Source organism: Anomaloglossus baeobatrachus, chromosome 1, assembly GCF_048569485.1.
Source record: "Anomaloglossus baeobatrachus isolate aAnoBae1 chromosome 1, aAnoBae1.hap1, whole genome shotgun sequence".
NCBI lineage: Eukaryota > Metazoa > Chordata > Amphibia > Anura > Aromobatidae > Anomaloglossus > Anomaloglossus baeobatrachus.
This window is the reverse complement of record NC_134353.1, coordinates 421852624-421874930: the sequence shown is the minus strand read 5'-3', so window position 1 is coordinate 421874930 and position 22307 is coordinate 421852624. Positions and strand designations below refer to the sequence as shown.

At 40.0% G+C, this 22307-nt stretch overlaps 1 protein-coding gene across 1 annotated transcript in view; it reads right to left on the bottom strand.

Moving 5' to 3' along the window:
• The window catches only part of PTPRS (protein tyrosine phosphatase receptor type S), a 684599-nt gene that overhangs the window by 105713 nt on the left and 556579 nt on the right, over positions 1–22307 (bottom strand). Inside the window, exons 24-25 of the mRNA XM_075352599.1 lie at positions 20386–20509; positions 14827–15002 (exon numbers count right to left, since the gene is read on the bottom strand). Of these exons, the coding sequence (XP_075208714.1) occupies positions 14827–15002; positions 20386–20509 (300 nt within the window). The remainder of the gene's footprint in view (positions 1–14826; positions 15003–20385; positions 20510–22307) is intronic.

The following is a 22307-nucleotide window of genomic DNA, read 5'->3' as shown; positions in this document are numbered from 1 at the left end:
TAGCATCATGGGAAAGTAAAAAAAAAAAAAACAGCCAAGTTCTCAGGTAGAGAGTTGTGGACTTGCACAAGTCTCGTTCATCCTTGGGTGCAATTTCCAAATACCTGAAGATGCCTCACTCATCTGTACAAACAATTGTACAGAAGTGCAAAGAAGATGACAATGTCCAGCCACCATACCGCTCAGGAAGTAGATGGGTTCTGTGTACCAGAGGTGAACGTGCTTTGGTCAGACATGTGCATATCAATTCAAGAACAAAAGCAAAAGACCTTGTGAAGATGCTGGCGGAAGCTGGTAAGATTGTGTCATTATCCACAGTGAAACAAGTACTGTATCAGCATGGGCTGAAAGGCCACTCTGGTAGGAAGAAGCCATTATGCCAAAACATACATAAAAAAATCCAGATTAATGTTTACAAATGCATAAAGGAACAAAGACCTTATTTTTTGGAGATATTTACTGTGGTCTGATGAAATTAAAATTGAACTGTTTGGCCATAATGACCATCATTACTTTTGGAGGAAAAAGGGAGCTTTGAAGCTTAAGAACACCATCCCAACTGTAAAACACGGGGGTGACAGAATCATGTTGTGAGGATGTTCTGCTGCAGGAGGGACTGGTGCACTTCACAAAATAGTTGCCATCATGAGGAAAGAAGATTATGTGGCAATACTGAAGCAACATCCCAAGACATCAGCCAGGAACTTAAAGCTTGGGTGGAAATAAACCTTGCAAATGGACAATGACCCGTAGCATACTGCCAAACTGGTTACAAAGTGACTTAAGGATAACAAAGTCAATGTTTTGGAGTGGCCATCACAAAGCAGTGATCTCAATCCTAATGAAAATATATGGGTAAAGTGGAAAAGGCAGGTGTGAGCAAGGCAAACTACAAACATGGCACAGTTACACCAGTTCTGTCAGGAGGAATGGGCCAAAATTCCTACCAACTATTGTGAGAAAACCTTGTGGAAGGATATCCAAAACATTTCCCCCAAGTCTTGCAGTTTAAGGGCAATGGTACCAAATACTAATGAAGTGTATGTAAACTTGTGACTTTGCAGAAAGTAATAAAAATGCCTTAAAACATTCTCTCTCTTTCATTATTCTGCAATTTGGCAAATATAAATAATTTTCGTAATCCTAATTGACGGGAAAGGTTTATTCTGATTTCATATCAGATAGTGAGAAAAACCTGCATAAGGCTATATGCGCACGTTGCGTATTTGCATGCAGCTATGCTGCGATCTGCACCGCAGCATAACTGCATGCGTCCTGCGTCCCCAGCATAATCTATGAAGATTATGCAGGAAACGTGCGCACGTGGCGTATTAGAGCGCAGCGCTTCGGCTGCTGCCCGAAGCGCGAGTTCTAAGAAGTGACATGTCACTTATTCTGGGCGCTCTGCATGCATCCCCCGCTCTGTCTATGGGAGGGGATGCACTTAGAGCGCATGAAATCGGCTTTTTTTTTTTTTCATTACGGACTCTTTCTGCAGCGATTTGAAGCGCACGTGTGCTGTTCAAATCGCTGCAGAAATTTCTGCAGGGACAGAACGCTACGTGCGCACATAGCCTAAGTGTCTTTTTAGATAGTGTATGTAAACTTCTGTTTTCAACTGTACAGCATATAAGAGTTACCAAGGATGATGTATATGTCATATAGGAGTCACTAAGGATGATTTATTTAAACATCATATAGAAGACACTGGGGCTGATTTACAGTGGGTGAAATAAGTATTAAATATGTCACCAATTTTCTGAATAAATATATTTCTAAAGGTGCTATTGACATTATTTTCTAACCAGATGTCAGTAACAACCTATTCAATCCACATTTCATTCCGGGAACACAAAAAAACTGACTTGGTCATGGAACCAGTGGTAGAGCTATTTTTCAACACAGGAGCAAATAGAAAATTCTCTCACCCAATATTTGAACACCGAAATATAAAAAACAATGAAAGAAAAAATTAATGTTAAATTTCTTAAATTGGAAGACTCCATTACTTCTTTTAACCCTAGAACGCGCAAGCAATTCAATCTACCATAGAAAACAAATGACCTAGCAGGCCTGGGAGGCCCCAGGTATGCGTTCTAGGGTTAAAAAAGGAAAATTTAAAAGGGATGCCAGGGATTACGAAACTAACAGAGTCTATAATTGGCACCGTTATCGTAATCTGGGTCCAAAACCCATTCTCAAAAATAAAAATTATAATCCTTCTCATCGAGTGACTTTTTCCTCTATGGATATGGAATCTACCGATATGGAGTCCACAGATTATAACACTGATGTGTCCTATTCTAATGTGAATACATCTGCAGCATCATTGAATGATCCAAAAAACTTCCTTGCGGCATCAAAAAGCTCCAGAAGAAAACAAGGAGGGCTGGCCGCAAGCTCCCCAGGAGGAACGGTTCAGCAACATGGACATAACACCAGAGGGAAGAAATAACGGATAATCGTGACCCCTGCTCTGTCATAAACATGTCGGCTTCTATTCTCAACCAGCATGAAATACAAGTTCTTAAAAAAGGACTCAATTTTGTTCCCAATACCAAGTTCAATCTCTTTAAGACTATATTGAATGTTAACAGGTTTATTCGCAAATTAACAGTTAAAAAACACTTTTTCCATTCCCAGGATGACAATACTAATGATCCAGTTGATCCTGATCAGCCTTTCTTACCATCCACTTTCCAAGAACAAATGACTCTACAAAACTTAAGAGACCTTTCTGAAAATAAAAGTCAATCCAGTGATTCACAAGGAACAGCATTATTTGGAAAAGTCTCTAATCCCAATTTCTATCCTATCTATTCCATTAAGATGCCATCAGATGGAAGATTTTCAGGTTTTAGTGGAGAAAGAACTCACCAAACTGCATGGACATAAAAATTCTATTCCTCATAATCTTACAATGAAAAAATAGCAGTAGATACTCTTGAAAAAAATTCTAACATCATCATTAAGAATTCAGACAAGGGGGGAGCAGTAGTGGTGCTAGACGTAGACTTATACGAGAAAGAACTGATTAAAATGCTCAGGGACAGTGCTATCTATAAAAAGATTAATCATAATGTCATTGTGGAAATAAAAAATTCTCTGGAAAAACTGACAGAGGAGGGGGTTCAGCTCGGTTTAATCACTCCAAAGCAAAAGGAGTTTTTCAACCCAGTTTGTCCATTAACCCCTTTGTTGCATGCCCTTCCTAAGTCGCACAAAAACAATTTCACTGCCAAGTTTAGAATAATTATTTCTGGTATGGGCTCTGTCACTGAGCATTTATCAGAATGGTTAGATGTCCATTTACAACAATTAGCCAGAGCTTCACCTAGTTATGTCCAAGACAGTAAACATGTCCTAAATATCATCTCCAACCTGGATTGGCATGAGAAGTATAGCTGGATAACATGCTATGTCCAATCGCTTTATACCTCAATTTCTCATTATCTGGCAATCTTGGCATTGAAAAATCAGCTTAAAAAGCATTCAGGTTATTCCATAGTTTTACAAGAATATATCTTAGATGTTACCAACTTCTTACTCAGGAATACAGTCATATGGAAAAGTTTGGGCACCCCTACTAATGATAACCTTTTTTCTTTATAACAATTTGGGTTTTTGCAACAGCTATTTCAGTTTCATATATCTAATAACTAATGGACTAAGTAATATTTCTGGGTTGCATTGAGGTTTATTGTACTAACAGAAAATGTGCAATCCGCATTTAAACAAAATTTGATTGGTGCAAAAGTATGGCCACCCTTATCAATTTCTTGATTTGAACACTCCTAACTACTTTTTACTGAGTTACTAAAGCACTAAATTGGTTTTGTAACCTCATTGAACTTTGAACGTCATAGGCAGGTGTATCCAATGATGAGAAAAGGTATTTAAGGTGACCACTTGCAAGTTGTTCTCCTATTTGAATCTCCTATGAAGAGTGGCATCATGGGCTCCTCAAAACAACTCTCAAATGATCTGAAAACAAAGATTATTCAACATAGTTGTTCAGGGGAAGGATACAAAAAATTGGCTCAGAGATTTAAACTGTCAGTTTCCACTGTGAGGAACATAGTAAGGAAATGGAAGAACTCAGGTACAGTTCTTGTTAAGCCCTGAAGTGGCAGGCCAAGAAAAATATTAGAAAGGCAGAGAAGAAGAATGGTAAGAACAGTCAAGGACAATCCACAGACCACCTCCAAAGACCTGCAGCTTCATCTTGCTGCAGATGGTGTCAATGTGCATCGGTCAACAATACAGCGCACGTTGCACAAGGAGAAGCTGTATGGGAGAGTGATGCCAAAGAAGCCATTTCTGCAAGCACGCCACAAACAGAGTCGCCTGAGGTATGCAAAAGCACATTTGGACAAGCCAGTTACATTTTGGAAGAAGGTCCTGTGGACTGATGAAACAAAGATTGAGTTGTTTGGTCATACAAAAAGGCGTTATGCATGGAGGCAAAAAACCACGGCATTCCAAGAAAAGCACTTGCTACCCACAGTAAAATTTGGTGGAAGTTCCATCATGCTTTGGGGCTGTGTGGCCAATGCTGGCACTGGGAATCTTGTTAAAGTTGAGGGTCGCATGGATTCAACTCAGTATCAGCAGATTCTTGACAATAATGTGCAAGAATCAGTGACGAAGTTGAAGTTACGCAGGGGATGGATATTTCAGCAAGACAATGATCCAAAACACCGCTCCAAATCTACTCAGGCATTCATGCAGAGGAACAATTACAATGTTCTGGAATGGCCATCCCAGTCCCCAGACCTGAATATCATTGAACATCTGTGGGATGATTTGAAGCGTGCTGTCCATGCTCGGCGACCATCAAACTTAACTGAACTGGAATTGTTTTGTAAACAGGAATGGTCAAATATATCTTCATCCAGGATCCAGGAACTCATTAAAAGCTACAGGAAGCGACTAGAGGTTGTTATTTTTGCAAAAGGAGGATCTACAAAATATTAATGTCACTTTTATGTTGAGGTGCCCATACTTTTGCACCAGTCAAATTTTGTTAAAATGCGGATTGCACATTTTCTGTTAGTACAATAAACCTCATTTCAATCCAGAAATATTACTCAGTCCATCAGTTATTAGATATATGAAACTGAAATAGCTGTTGCAAAAACCCAAATTGTTATAAACAAAAAAGGTTAACATTAATAGGGGTGCCCAAACTTTTCCATATGACTGTAATTATTTTACTTTTCTTGGTGATTTTTTCATCCAGGTACAAGGCTGTTCAATGGGTGCTCGATTTTCCCCTTCCCTTGCGGGAATCTTTATGTTTTGGTGGCAGGAAGAATTTATTTTTAGTCACTCAATCCCTTGAGGGATTTCATTTTTTTTCATTGCTAATAACCTACACAATCTTTTCTTCACTCACCAACACAGTGCAACTAAGGTAGATTTTTTGGACATGACTCTGAGTGGTGACCCTGGCATTAATAAAATAAATTGCAAATTATTTCGCAAACCATCTGCGGGCAATTCCCTTTTTCATGCCAGGAGTTGCCACCCAAAGCATGTCATTAACAACATCCCTACAAGAGAATACATCAGAGCCAAGAGGTGTTGTACCACACAAAGTGATCTTGAAAGGGAATGGAAATTGATTGATGACAGATTCCGACAAAGGGGCTATTCCAAAACCTGCCTAGAAAAGGCTAAAATTAAAACTAACCTCAAAAGCAGAAATCAATATTTGGAATTTAAAAAGAGCAGCAACGCCAAAGTGAACGACAAATTACCAGTGTTTTTTTCCACTAAATATACAAAAAAGTTTTTTGACATCGTTCACATCATCAGAAAATTTCTTACAGTTTTATTATCGGATGATATTCTACAAAAGATGCTCAATAGTGGTGTTAAGTTTGTGTCCAGAAGAAATCATACTCTGGGTGCATCCTTATCACCAAGTGACCATACTAAAAGATTTGAAAAAATCAATTCTAAAAAACCCGCGGGTAATTGGTTGTCAGTAAGTGGCTCCTATAAATGTGGACATAAATCCTGTGGATGTTGTAAGCACATGACTAATTCTAAGGATTTTTTTCTCCTACACTAATAACAGAAATTTTTACATTAATTCTATGATCAATTGCAGTTCTGATCATGTTGTATATTTGATTTCCTGTATAACATGTCAGACACAATATGTAGGCAGCACATCGCGCCCATTGAAGAAAAGGATATCAGAGCATATTTACGATGCAAATAACATTACTACTAGGAGCTTGTCAGGCGCTTCTAAGCACTTCTTACGTATACATGCCGGCAATGTGGATAGTTTGCGCGTTACCGCAATGGAGAAAGTGAAATTGTTTAGCAGAGGCAGTAACCTGAAAAAACTCCTGCTTCGAAGAGAAACCAGGTGGATCTTCCCAATGGGAACTAGATTTCCTGCAGGAATCAATTTAAAAAGTGATACATCTATTAAGAATCAGAATTTAGAATTAAGAATTAAGAATTTCACCTGTTGTTTCCTTTTCTGGAAATTATCATGTTGCAACCATGAAGGTATTTATGTGATATATATTACCTGTTCTTTTTCCTTTTATTATTAATCGCTATGGATATACTGTTCATTTATTTTCACCCATTGGTTATCTCCTCCCCTCCCCCTTCTGAACCAATGTCCGGTCGGAGTTCTTTTTTTAACTTGCCTTAGTCCTCAGTTTTGCTAGAGACTGAATAAGAACTAGACGTTAGAAATGCATCCTCTGTCCATATATTTACTCCATGTGACTTTTTGGACTAATTTTATCTTTGTACGCAAATAAAAGTAATATTTTAAGAAAAATGTTTTGGATCAAGCTGCTGGATATTTTCTTCCCTGAATCCTCTAATTTTCAACACAGTATCACATGATGGTCATGCTATTGTGAGCAGTCTCTGTGACCTAAACATCTTTCCATGGCCTGCAGTGAATCCAGCTTGGTCTCCTATCAAGCAGCATATGTTAATATTTACGTGCCCAAGTGCATTTAGCTTGGCAGACCATTCTTCAGACAACCATTAATAACCTCCCTGATAGTATGCTAAGGTGTGTAAGTGCAGGTATTTCCATATATGGTACTCATACTTGATAGTCAGTAAATCGAGATGTTTTGAAAACTTTGCTACATTTTTCATCAATACTTCTAAAACGTTTCCTTGGTGGTGCAATTTCAATGTTAAGGACTGAATTTATACTAAAAAGATAATGAAAATTATATTTAAAAAAAAAAAGACACATAAAGTGGTGTGAAAAAGAGTTTCCCTCTTCCTGATTTCTTATTCTTTTGCATGTTTGTCACACTTAAATGTTTCATATCAACAAACAAATATAAATATTAGATAAAGATAACACAAGTAAACACAAAATGCAGTTTAAAAATTAAGGTCTTTATTATTAACATAAAAAGAAATCCAAGTCTCCAGGGCCCTGTGTGAAAAGTGATTGCCCCCCATCTTAAAAATTAACTGAGGCTTATCACATCTTTGGGAAGTTGAGTTCAATTACCCCAACCATATCCAGGCCTGATTACTGCCATACCAGTTCTCAATTAAGAAATCACTTAAATAGGACCTGCCTAGCAAAGTGAAGTGGACCAGAAGATCCTAAAAAGCTAGACATCATGCCGTGATACAAAGAAATTCAGGAACAAATGAGAAACAAAGTAATTGAGCTCTATCAGTCTAGAAAAAGTTAAAAAGTAATTTCTAAAGCTTTTGGATTCCAGAAAACAACAGTGAGAGCCATTATCTACAAATGGTGAAAACATAGAACAGTGGTGAACCTTTCCAGGAGTGGCCAGCCGACCAAAATTACCCCAAGAGTGCAGTAACGACATGAAGGAGGTCACAAAAGACCTCACAACAACATTCAAATAACTGCAGGTCTCACTTGCCTCAATTAAGGTAAGTGTTCATGACTCCACCATAAGAAAGAGACAGGGTGAAAATGGTCTGCATGGCAAAGTTCCAAGTCAAAAACAACTGTTGAGCAAAGAAAACATAAAGGCTTTCTCAGTTTTACAAGAAAACATCTTGATGATCCCGAAGAGTTTTGAGTAGTGATGAGCAAGGGTATTCATTACTATTCGAGAATAGTACGTTACTTGGGCTATTCGTTATATAGCAAGTAATGATGTATTCTCCTCGCTATATTTGGATGTCTTGCCCAGTCATTTTGGCACCAGATTTACAGCCAATAAACATGTTGGGTTTCTTCACCAATCACAGTAATGCCGCAGCCATTTTGGTTGCGGTGTTACTGTGATAGGCTGGCCGCTCAGCATCATAGGCTCTATAAAAGACCTTTTGCCGCCATTTGTCGCACACTGGTGTTATGAATACGTTTTCAAGTTTGGGGCTCCCTCTTGTGGTCAGTGCTGGCATTGTAGTTGATGTGTGGAATGAAAGTGACACACCTGCAGAGGACTGGCAATAACGGTCAGATTGGGCTATTTAACTTAGTAGCTTTCTCTTGTTACTTGTCGGTGGTCAATTGCTCCTGTGTGTTAAGGACATTCTGTAACCAGCTCTGCTCACTTCCAGAGCTACTCTCAGATAAGTGGTTTTTGTACCTCTGCTGTTTGTTTTCCACTTTCTTGTTTCTTTTTCTGCTTTGATACTATGCATGATTCCTATTTTGTCTGTGTGGATTTCATGGTGGAATGGGACCATCCCCTGCTGGGAGTGTCTGTATACTTAGCTCCATGATTCTGCAAGGTTTGTGTTTGTCATGCTTGGTATTAATTCAGTCCCTCATCTGTATTAGTGTTTTTGGATCCCAGTAACATCTGAGTGCTAGTAAAGTGGGGGAGAGGTTGTGTGACCTAAGGATGTTTCCATATCAGTAGTGCTGGTATATATTAAGGTTTTTACAGCTGCAGACAGTTGCTTTTTCCTATCCTTTCCTATAAAGATAGTTTGGGCCTCACCTTTGCTGAATCTGTTTTTTATGGCTTTGTATTGTACTTTTCTATATCACTGTAGCCTTTACATGTGGGGGGCTATCTATCTATCTTTGGGGACTACTCCAAGGCAGATTAGCTTTCTTATATTTCTATCTGCGAGATTATTTAGTTCTCCGACTTTGTGGAGGCGTCCAGGTCATCGTAGGCACGTTCCACGGCTACTGTTAGTTGTGTGTCACTATTAGGTTTGCAGTCTAAGTTTCCAGCCAGTCTGTTTGCTTTTTGGGATTCCGCATTGTTTGATCCTCCTCGGTCCCTGAATCATAACAGTCTGGAGCCTGCTTTGTATCAGTGTAGAGATAGAGCGAGAAGCTGCTTGGGACAGTGTAGGCCTCTTATTAACACAAAAAGCCCTTTTTAGGGCTGCCTGCAGTATAGGTCAGTGTAGCGTTTAGAGGGACAGATTTCCGAGTAGGGAGAGTGTTTAAAACAGTGTGTGTCACTACCTCCATCTTACCATCCAGAAACCAGAATACAATAGCTCTTTTAAGAGCTGATAACACTAAACAAAGTCACAGTAGGTAGGGAATAGATTGTGGATTAGATAGGGAATCAGGACCTGCTTCCACAATATTTAGGGGTTCACAGCCTGACTTTTACCGTCCGTCCACTTCAGCCACATTCACACGTTGCTAGTGGCCTTTGCAAATACAAAGCAGGACTTTACCATTTTGTGCTGCCTGATACAGTAAAGCACCCTTTCTGTTTCCACAATATTAAGGGTTTCACAGCCTGACTTGTGCCATCCGTCCACGTCAGCCACATTCATACATTGTTATTGGCTTTTGCAAATAGTTACAAACCAGTACTCTAGTATTTACTGCTGCCTGATACAGTAAAGCACCATTCCTATTTCCACAATCTTTAGGGTTTCATAGCCTGACTTGTGCCATCTGTCCACGTCAGCCACATTCATACGTTGCTAGTGGCCTTTGCAAATACAAAGCAGGACTCAACCATTTTGTGCTGCCTGGTACAAAGTACTCACTTATACTTTCTCCACAATATTTTTGGGGTCAAAGTTTTCTTGGTTTGGGCTATCAACATCTGCAAATATGTCAGCAAAGGGTATAAATGAACAGACCGATCAGTGGTTCTTCCCTATGCACCTCCAACCCGGCCAAGTCATTTGTGACAATGGGCGTAACCTGGTGGTGGCTTGAAAGGTCGGTAAGCTGGTATACTTGCCATGCATGGCTCACGTGCTGAACCTAGTTGTTCAGAAATTTATGAAAACATACCCTGACTTGCCGTACCTACTTGAGAAGGTGCATCATATTAGTGCCCATTTCCGCCATTCTTCTACCAATTTTGCTGGTCTTACAGAGCTGCAAAAGCGCTTTAATTTGCCAAGTCACCGACTGATGTGCAACCTGCCCATGTAGTGGAACTCTATAAGTTGGTGATGATTACTGAGCAGCAGAGGGCAATAGCTGAATACCAGCTCCAACGTGCTTATCAGACTGAGAGTCAGCCACCACACATAACAACTGTTGAGTGGGTGTGGTTCACTGACATTTGTGAGGTTCTTGAGAACTTTGAGTACTGCATCAAGCTCGTGAGCGGTGATCATTATCAGCTATTATCAGCTTAACCATCTCACTGCTGTCTCTGTTGAAACAATCACTTCATAATCTCAAAGAAGAAGCTTTGAATGCCCAGCATGTGGCTATGAAGCCAGATTTCCCCATGGGTGATACTAGCCAGCACAGCCAATATTCTGAGGCAACATTGGGTGATAATAAGGAGGATGAGTAGGAAGAAGAATTTTTTTCTGTGCTAGCTAGGGGACTCCCAATGCTACACAGAGGACTTTCAACCCCAGCTTCATGTTTGTCTAGCAAAAATGGGCTGGAGAGGAGGGGGTGGAGGAGAAGGAGGCGAGTCAGCGTGAGGAGAGGATAAGTATTGATCCTCATCGTAGGGATACAGAACCTTTAACTGTTTGCAGCTTGGCACACATGGTACAGTTCATGTGTAAGTCTGTGTGGCAAGACCCTTGCGTGATACACATTTAAGTTGCACAACATGGTCAAGGGGTACTTAAGGACCATACCTGCGTCCTTTCTGATGCTTCAGTTCCCTTTAATTATTGGGTGTCCAAGCTGAACACTTGGCCCGACCTCTCCTTATACGCCTTGGAGGTGCTGGCATGCCCGGCTGCTAGTGTGATGTCAGAGTGTGTTTTCAGTTCTGCTGGGGCAATCATCACTGATAGGCGCACACACCTCTCCACAGAAAATGTAGACAGACTTACTTTGATTAAATTCAACAAGTACTGGATTTCTCCACAGTTTGCAATCCCTCCAGATGAGAGCAAGCCACCCCTTGCCATATAAAGTCGTTTCTTTCCTGCGTCAACCATGACTCAGGCCATAGGGCTAATTTTTGTAAACACTATGCACATTGTGCAGTGGCGGACAAACTAGGACAGTACTCCTACTGCAGCCTAACTACTATTTGTCATTGGTGGCCCTTGTGAAGGAGACTTCCTGCGTCGACCATGAATCAAGCCATAGGGCTAATTTTTTTAAACAATGCAAATCCAAATGTGACAGACGCATCCTTTCCATTCTGTATACGGTAAAAGGCGCTTTTCACGCATCGACATCGCTAGCAATGTCGCTCATGAAAGCACCCACCCCGTTGTTTGTGCGTCACGGGCAAATCGCTACCCATGGCGCACAATATCGCTAGTACCCGTCACACATACCTTCCTAGCGACGTCGCTATGGCCGGCGAACAGCCTCTTTTCTAAGGGGGCGGTTTGTGCGGCGTCACAGGGACGTCACATGGCAGGCGTCCAATAGATGCGGAGGGGCGGAGAGCAGCCGCATGAAAGTCACTCCCACCTCATTGCCGGAGGACGCAGGTACGGCGTTGTTCGTTGTTCCTGGGATGTCACACATAGCGATGTGTGCTGCCTCAGGAACGCTGAACAACCTGCGTCCAAAAGCAGCAACGATATTTTGAAAATGGACGACGTGTCAACAATCAACGATCAACGTAAGTATTTTGCATCGTTAGCGGTCACTCGTACGTGTCACACGCAACGACGTTGCTAACAAGGCCGGATGTGCATCACGAATTCCGTGACCCCCAACGACATCTCATTAGCGATGTTGTTGCATGTAACGGGGCCTTCAGCTTTACATCCGTGTGCCTTCTGTTGTTTTTTTTTTTGCGAACCGCAAAAAAAACAGAAGGAGGGTTATTTACAGTCAAAAGCTAGAAAGATAGGTAGCTGGATAGATAGATAGATAGATAGATAGATAGATATAATGTCCCACTCGCCTGCATTTTGTAATCTTGCACCCTTTAGTGCCTTTCAGGTGGCACTAAAGGGTGCTTTGCCTTGTATTTAGCCAAATAAATAAATAAATAAATAAATAATTAAAAAAACGACGAGGGGTCCCTTTATTTTTTTGTAGCCAGCAAAGCTAAAGCAGACAATTGCAGCCAGCAGACCACAGCTGCCAGCTTCACCTTGGCTGGTAATCCAAAACAGAGGGCACCCCACGCTGTTATTTTAAAGTAAATAAACAATTTAAAACAAAAAACGTGGAGTCCCCCAGAAAATTGGATCACAAGTCAAGGTAAAGCAGACAGCTGTGGTCTGTTATTCTCAGACTAGGGAGGTCCATGCTTATTGGACCCTCCCCAGCCTACAAAAAATGTGGAATCCCCCTCAAATTGGATCACAAGCCAAGGTAAAGCAGACAGCTGTGGTCTGGTATTCTCAGACTAGGGAGGTCCATGCTTGTTGGACCCCAGCCTAAAAATAGCATGCCATAGCCGCAACAGAAGTAGCACATTCATTAGATGCGCCAATCCTGGCGCTTCGCCCCACCTCTTTCATTGTCCTGGTGCGGTGGCAAACGGGGTAATATATTGGGTTAATACCAGCTGTGTAATGTCACCTGGCAGCAAGCCCTGCCATTAGTGATACCACGGCATCTATCAGATACCCGACATTACTAACCCAGTCATTAATAAAAAAAATAGACAACAAAAAAATTTTTATTTGAAAAACACTCCCCAAAACATTCCCTCTTTCACCAATTTATTGAAAAGAAAAACAATTCCGGGTCTGGTGTAATCCAATAAGGGGGTCCCACGACGATGCATACCATATTCACTGTCCCAGTCAATGAAGAACAGAATGTTCCTCATTGGTTGGGAAAGCAGTGCAGTGACCTGAGCTGACATCATTAGGTCAGGCCAGGTGACTGCAGGGCATAACGAGCGCCAACGTCATGAATTCGTAAAGTCAGTGCTTGTCACTGAGTTCCATGGCCACCACGATCTCACGCCAACTGTCCTGTGAGCCCATGACGTCACCGCTAGTCACAGTCTTGGGCCATCTGCGAAATTTGTAGTGACAACGCAGCATCATGGAAGCCAGTGACGAGCACTGACGTCGAGCGCTGATATCACGAGTTCAGCAGAGATCATCACAGTCGGTAATGATCCGAGCTAACCTCCTGATGTCAGCGCTTGTCATCCCCTAGCTGCTCGCACTGCTGTGTGAGTCACTGTGGGACTGGCCAGGGCAGTGCGACATACACTGCAGGGGCACGGATAGACTGAAACCACACGGAAGTTATTCTGTGTGGCTTCAGGGGATCCCAGAAACCATATGTGAGTCAGAAATCCATGCAGGTATATTCTTCAGGCTCTCCCTATTCAGTTTCATCACTTTCCCATCCATTTCAGCATTTTTCTCAGGCCCCCAAACCTCTTTGTTTGGTCCAGCAGAAGATTACTCTCATTTCCCATTGACTTGCATTGTACTCACTATTCGGAACGAATACACGAACATTACAAAGTACTCATTATGAGTATAGCGATTACCAATATTACGGTACTCGCTCATCTCTACTTTTGAGAGAATACTCTGTGGACAGACAGGACAAAAGTTTAACTTTTTGGAAGGTGTATGTCTCATTACATCTGGCGTAATAATAACACAGCATTTTAGAAAATGAACATCATACTAACAGTAAAATATGATGGTGGTAGTGTGATGGTCTGGGGTTGTTTTGCTGCTTCAGGATCTGGAAGACTTGCTGTGGTAAATGGAACCATGAATTCTGTTGTCTACCATAAAATCCTGAAGGACAATGTCTAGCCATTTGTTTATGACCTCAAGCCGAAGCACACTTGGGTTATGCAGTAGGACAATGATCCAAAATGCTGCAGCAAGTCTACCTCTGAATTATTTAAGAAAAACAAAATTAAGACTTTGGAGTGGCCTAGTCAAAGTCCTGACCTTCATCTGATTGAGATTCTGTGGCATGACCCTAAAAATGCAATTCATGTTCGGAAACCCTCCAATATGGCTGAATTACAATAATTCTGCCTAGATGAGTGGGCCAACATTCCTAAAGAGCGTTTTAAAAGACTCATTGCCAGTTATCGCAACCTCTTGATTGCAGTTATTGATGCTAAGGGTGGCCCAACCAGTTATTAGGTTTAGGGGGCAATCACTTTTTCACACAGGGCCCTGTAGGTTTGGATTTCTTTTTGCCTTAATAATAATAAAGACCTTCATTTATAAATTACATTTTGTGCTTACTTGTGTTATATTGGTATAATATTTACATTTGTTTGGTGATCTGAAACATTGAAGTGTGATACATTTGGAGTTGTGTGTTTATCTAGATTCTTCTATATTTGTCAGGAACATTCAATAAATTTGCGTAAAAGTACAGTTTGACCATTTATATGTTTCTCGTCTGTTTTCTGTTTCAAACTGAAAATGTTGGAAGTTTGAGAAACATCTGCAATTTTCGTCCATATCAGGCATAAACTGATTTATGACTTTAAAATTTTATTTAGAAATACTCACTCGAGATTTCTCCTCTAGTCTTGTCATCATAACAATGGTAGCAGAGCGCTGTTCCCATACCATTCGCCAAAAGTCTCCAAAAGTGTCAGGCAAGGGCCCCTGTGTTGCTATATATGCATTTTGTTTACGGTAACCATCAATATAGTTAGAATTTATGTAGTCACTGCCAAGAATTCCTGTAGTAAAAGGAATTCATAATTACTTAATAATCACAAAATAAAAAATATAAAAGACATTAGAAATATGAAGAATAATTATAATGCTTATCTGTAACACTTTCACAACTTATGGAAAAATGAACAATTGCAAACTAGTGAATGCTTTTCTGTAGAAACATAATTAAAAGAAGAATGAACTGTGTGTTACTACATAGACATAAGTCTCCGATGGGGTTCCTACTCACAGATAGCTCAATCCCTGCAAAGGTTTGTACAGGGAAGGCTAACAATCATGGATGTGCAGACCCATGGATGTTTGGCTTTGCCCAGATTTAAGTTAAAAGTTTGGTTTGGGACCTGAACGTGATCCTGGACCCTGAACCTCATATAAGTCAATAAAAATCCAAACTTTGGCGCTGTAAAATGGCTGTAAAATGGTCGTAGTAAGGGTTAGGATGCAGCAAAAGGAAGCAAAATGAGGGTAGGAGCAGGACAATTGCCCTTCAAACAAGCGTGAATAGGGAATAAAAAAATAAATAAAGTGGAGTCCAACCAATTTGGATAACCAGCACAGGTAAAGCAGACATCTGCGAGCTGCAGTCCTCAGCTGTGTGTATTAAATGAATGGTTATCAAAAATAGAGAGGACCCAGACAGTTTTTAAAAATTATCCTCGCTATTTTTGATACCTAGTCAAGCTAAAGCAGACAGCTGTGGGCTGGATTTATTAGGCTTCGAAGGCCCATGGTTATTTGGCCCTTCCCAGCCTAAAAATAGCAGCCCACAGCTGTCCCAGAAGTGGGGCATCTATTAGATGTGCCAAATCTGGCACTTTGCCTAGCTCTTCCCTATGTGTGGTAGCAATTGGGGTAATACCTTTTGGTTAATATCAGCTGTGAAATGATATTTGGCATCAAACTCAGGGGTTAGTAATGGAGAGGAGTCTATCAGACACCCCCATTACTAACCTGGTGGTAAATGTAGAATTAAAAAACTCAAACACACAGGAAAAAAAAATTGTATATTTGAATAAAAAAAACTCCACACACTCCCTTGTTAATCAATTTATGAATTTAAAAAAAAAATTCTTGAATTTGAGATGTAATCCAAAGGTCTAATGTTCCACACTTCCCATCGAATTCTATGGATTCCTGAGTACGAGGCTCCATAGGTCACTCCCGATCAGCGGCAGACACGGAATTTCTCAAGCTCATGAGAAATTCTGCACCTGTCGCTGACTTATGGAGTCTCGTTCTGAGAACACTCTGAAAATGAGCCTCCATAGGGCACTTAAGATCAGCAGCAGGTACAGAATTTCTCATGACAGTGAGAAATTCCAGGTCTGCCGCTGTATGCAAGTAACCTATGAATGAGGCACCATAGGATTCGATGGGCATCATAGGATATTACACCATTGGATTAAGTCGGAACTTTGAGGATTTTTAAAATTAATAAATTGGTGAACGAGGGAGTGTGGGGGAGGCGTTATTAAAATAAATTATTTTTTTCCCGTGTGTGTGTTTTTTAATTGTACACCTACCAGGTTAGTAATGAGGGAGGCAAATAGACGACAATTTATTACTAAGCTATGGGCTGGATGCCAGTTGTCAATTCAAAGCTGACATTAATCCCAAAAGTATTATTTTGATTGCCACCGCACCAGGGCGAGCAGAGGCAAAACAACAAAATTGGAGTATCTATTGGATGCCCCACATCTGGGACAGCTGTGGGCTGCTATTTTTAGGAGGGGAAGGGCCAAATAACCATGGACCTTCCCAGTCTGATAATACCAGCCCCCAGCTGTTTGCTGTACCTTGGCTGTTATCAAAAATAGAGGGGACCCCACCCCATTTTTAAAATTATTATTTAATTAAATAATTTAAAATAAAATGGAATGTGAGTGTGGGTTCTCCTCTATTTTAAATAACCAGCCAAGGTAAAGTAGACAGCTGAGGCTGTGGGGAGCAAATGTAATTATTTTATTTTTATTTATTTAGACATCTTCTCCATGCTGAATAGCTTGTTGATTGGCTGCACGGCAGCCTTTGAACAAATGTTATTTAGCATCCGAACAGGACCCGAACTTGGACATGGACTTCTGTGAAACGTTTTCGAGTTGGAGCACTAGACACTAGGTGTTCGGTACAGACCCCGAACTTTACAGTTCAATATCGCTCATCCCTACTAACAGTCAGTTAGATGCTGCGCATCTGCACTTACAGTCATATGAAAAAGTTTGGGCACCCCTAATAATGTTAACCTTTTTTCTTTATAACAATTTGGGTTTTTGCAACAGCTATTACAGTTTCATATATATAATAACTGATGGACTGAGTAATATTTCTGGATTGAAATGAGGTTTATTGTACTAACAAAAAATGTGCAATCCGCATTTAAACAAAATTTGACGGGTGCAAAAGTATGGGCACCCTTATCAATTTCTTGATATGAACATTCCTAACTACTTTTTTACTGACTTACTAAAGCACTAAATTGGTTTTGTAACCTCATTGAGCTTTGAACTTCATAGGCAAGTGTATCCAATCATGAGAAAAGGTATTTAAGGTGGCCACTTGCAAGTTGTTCTCCTATTTGAATCTCCTATGAAGAGTGGCATCATGGGCTCCTCAAAACAACTCTCAAATGATCTGAAAACAAAGATTATTCAACATAGTTGTTCAGGGGAAGGATACAAAAAGATGTCTCAGAGATTTAAACTGTCAGTTTTCACCGTGAGGAACATAGTAAGGAAATGGAAGAACACAGGTACAGTTCTTGTTAAGCCCAGAAGTGGCAGGCCAAGAAAAATATCAGAAAGGCAGAGAAGAAGAATGGTGAGAACAGTCAAGGACAATCCACAGACCACCTCCAAAGACCTGCAGCATCATCTTACTGCAGATGGTGTCAATGTGCATCGGTCAACAATACAGCACACTTTGCACAAGGAGAAGCTGTATGGGAGAGTGATGCGAAAGAAGCCGTTTCTGCAAGCACGCCACAAACAGAGTTCCCTAAGGTATGCAAAAGCACATTTGGACAAGCCAGTTATATTTTGGAAGAAGGTCCTGTGGACTGATGAAACAAAGATTGAGTTGTTTGGTCATACAAAAAGGCATTATGCATGGAGGCAAAAAAACACGGCATTCCAAGAAAAGCACTTGCCACCCACAGTAAAATTTGGTGGAGGTTCCATCATGCTTTGGGGCTTTGTGGCCAATGCCGGCACCGGGAATCTTGTTAAAGTTGATGGTCGCATGGATTCAACTCAGTATCAGCAGATTCTTGACAATAATGTGCAAGAATCAGTGACAAAGTTGAAGTTACGCAGGGGATGGATATTTCAGCAAGACAATGATCCAAAACACTGCTCCAAATCTACTCAGGCATTCATGCAGAGGAACAATTACAATGTTCTGGAATGGCCATCCCAGTCCCCAGACCTGAATATCATTGAAAATCTGTGGGATGATTTGAAGCGGACTGTCCATGCTCAGCGACCATCAAACTTAACTGAACTGGAATTGTTTTGTAAACAGGAATGGTCAAATATACCTTCATCCAGGATCCAGGAACTCATTAAAAGCTACAGTAAGCGACTAGAGGCTGTTATTTTTGCAAAAGGAGGATCTACAAAATATTAATGTCACTTTTATGTTGAGGTGCCCATACTTTTGCACCAGTCAAATTTTGTTTAAATGCAGAGTGCACATTTTCTGTTAGTACAATAAACCTCATTTCAATCCAGAAATATTACTCAGTCCATCAGTTATTAGATATATGAAACTGAAATAGCTGTTGCAAAACCCCCAAATTGTTATAAAGAAAAAAGGTTAACATTAATAGGGGTGCCCAAACTTTTTCATATGACTGTATAAGCCCACATTTAGCAGGAAATTCAATGATATGGGAATCATATAAAACATTACAATTTATGATTCAATAATTTTTTATTAGGTTTTCAAAGTTTATACATAAAACATTACAATTTATATTGACTCTTGGAATAATAATAATTTCCACAATTGGATGTGTTAAAAAAATGTTCATGTGCTGAGATAATCTTATTTAAGTGTCCTTGCTATGTACTGTGTAATGGCTGTGTCTGACTGAGCAGGAACATGGTCTGATCATACCATGGCTCCTGTTCAGGGAAGGATGCAGAAGAGTATACAGACATTACAGCATGAGATCACAGCTGCTGGTTATTGTGAGGTAAATGGGAAATGTTTTATCTCACAGAAAAAATAGGCAGCAATCCTATGCTGTCCTATCTGTATACTTTTTTTGCTTTCACCCTGCCCAGGAGATGTGGTATGATTAGACCATGTTCCTGCACGGTCAGGCGCAGCCACTACACAGTACATAGTAGGAGCACATTTATAAGATTATCTCAGCACACGAACATTTTTTTAACACATCCAATAGTGGAACTTATTTTTCCAAGAACTATTGATTAATATGTACTTTGTTCATGGGACAACCCCTTTTTGTTGAATGAGTTCCCTTAATCCCTTCCATGTATTTTGAGGGTAAACTTATATTTTTTTTTCATGAGTGCACCACGAGGCCATAGCATAAATGTAGAATAAACCTTTCTCAAGAACACAATTTGCGTTACTAACCGCCTAATAACACATATGGATATAATTTCCCCTTAAAGAAAATGTTACATCAAAAATTTCATAAATTATTCTAATCACTTATGTCATGATGTCTAAATGCATTAATGCACTTATGGATTGCCATCTTCCCTGATTTCCAACACCTCTTCAGACCTCACTAGCTTATGTGACATGCAAGCAAATAAACTGTTTCACACAGGGGTGTAGGAGAAAACAGAAGTCGCTTTCTCACTAAGAGGTTCTTTCGGAGGGTCCATAGACTTACAGTGAAGAAAATAGCTACGCTACACACAACGGTAATTCTGTGAGACAGGATAGAAATCACGTGTGAAAAGAAGAGTGATGGGAAACAGGGAAGACCGTGGGTATTTCTATGCTTCTAGTCATGACTAGATAGGTGATTAGTATGGCTTATAAATTACAAGTTTGACGGAACATTTCTTCAAGTTTTCTAGGCTTTTTGATTAAATTTGCCATAAAATTATAAAAAAAAAAAAAAGTAACTTGTTGATTTAAAGCAATTACATGTTGCCCTGACCTGGACTGAGGTTTCTGGACGATACTAAACATTTTTTTTTAAATTTAAAGTGGAAAGTGGATGGTTTTATACTTTATGTATCAGAAATTATGACCTAGATCATTAATAACCTGAGAACCAAGGAGACACTAAATTTTCTATTTGGACACAAAGACTTTAAAGAAACTGAACAAAAGATTATAGTTTGTGGTATGTTAATGTTATACAGCTAATTATTTATGTGGGTATATACAGTTTTGTACCTTCAACAGGCATGAGAATAACTCGAGAGTGATCATAGGCAATCACATTAGCATAGCGGTTTTTGGGTTTGTTGACTTCAAGATTTGAGTGCTCCCAAGTAAACTGCTGTCCAGGATCAATGGACTGTAAAAAAATCAAATGGAAGATTCTATAAATGTGGAGTCATTCCTACAATTAAATATTTTACATGTTGTCTATTTATTTAATGGCAGTATATAGTAGATGAATTGGTTGGAGACAATTCAGTACAATTAAACAACTTTATTCTCAGGCAATACACAGATCATGGGAGTTCAATAGGTTAAACATTTCTCAATAACTCTATTAGCCATTAAAGGATATCACAAGATTATAATTTTGTTCCTCACACTGAGAACATTCAATCATTTTTCAATAACTCTAGTAATGGAAGCTACTTGTAAAGGATTAACCTGACTCTCTTAATACACACTAAACAAAAACACTCACAAAATTGGTGTAGAAACACAATGGTGCATATTGGTCATCTTAATATAAAAATTACATGGCATACATAAATAAAAATAATATCGATAGGAGGCAAAATAAGAAAATTCAAAAACAAATTCCACAAGGTCTCTATATACATGCGGTCATTAATATTTGTGTAATATATTTCATCAGTAAAATATCACTGAGAAGAAACTCTATAATAGCCATTCATTATGAGTGACTCTCAACAAAAAATATAAGCATTACTAATTATAGAGAAAAAAAGACGTGTCTTGATAAGGTAAGTTAAGTGTTAAATCAAGTGCATATGAGATAGATGGAGAGGTAATGAATGTCAAAACTAATGATATGCAAACCTATCAATTGTATTACATAAGATATATGTTCCTACCATCACTAGTGTAAATTGCTGATGGTTAAAGTGCCATTAATAAAGTCAGTAACATAACCATAGTATATGTGCTGCTCAGACCAGACCAGAGGACACCCCGACATGCGTTTTGTATTTGCTTTATGGTAAAGGTTCCTATAAATCAGGGATATGAACCGTTTGGTGTTCCTCTGCATCCCTATTGCATCTACCACCATGTCAACTTGTATAGAGATAGGGTATGATCTACATTGAGATTCAGATACATCACATAATTGTAAAAACTTAAAAGACATGCTTATAATGTAGAGGATATTCATCCTAAAGTTTCTCTAATGTTTTATAAACATTTCCTTCCAAAAGTGAAAGGCTCCAGATCCCAACCTGCCGCCAATAACCAAAGGTTAGGAATTCTGGAACTTTATTATTATTATCTCAAACTGGCGTATATTTTGTAAAAGCAGTAATGTTTCGTAAGTATTTAATTTTGTTCTATACATTTTTAATAAGTGCTATTGTAGGATATTTCGAAGAGCTTACAAGTGCATCTCAGTAAATTAGAATATCATTAAAAAGTTATTTTCAGTAATTCTATGCAAAAAGAGAAAACACAAATATTACCGTATTTTTCGGACTATAAGACGCACTCCCCCCCCCCCAAATGTTGGGGAAAGTGGGGGGTGCGTCTTATAGTCTGAATGTAGGGGCATGGCTGCGAGGAATGAGGGTGCTGCGGTGGAGCGGGTCATCGGCGGTGTGAGCAGGCTGTAGCAGCGCCTGCCGTGACCACGTGGGCCCGCTCATTTCATATGCATGCATCCTCCTGCCCATCATCTCTCAGCGCTGAAGACGGCGCTGAAAGATGGGCGGGATGATGTGCGGGGGAGCCGTCCCGCATGATCACCCCTGGCAACTACAGCCTGGAATGATCATGTGCGGCTATATTCACTGCCCTCCGCGCATCATCATCAGCACGGGGGACAGTGAATAAGTACGGTATACTCACCAGTCACTGTTCCCTGCAGCATCGTGATGTCCTCCTGTCTGCCAGCCCGCTGATGTGTGTGGAGAGCACGCACA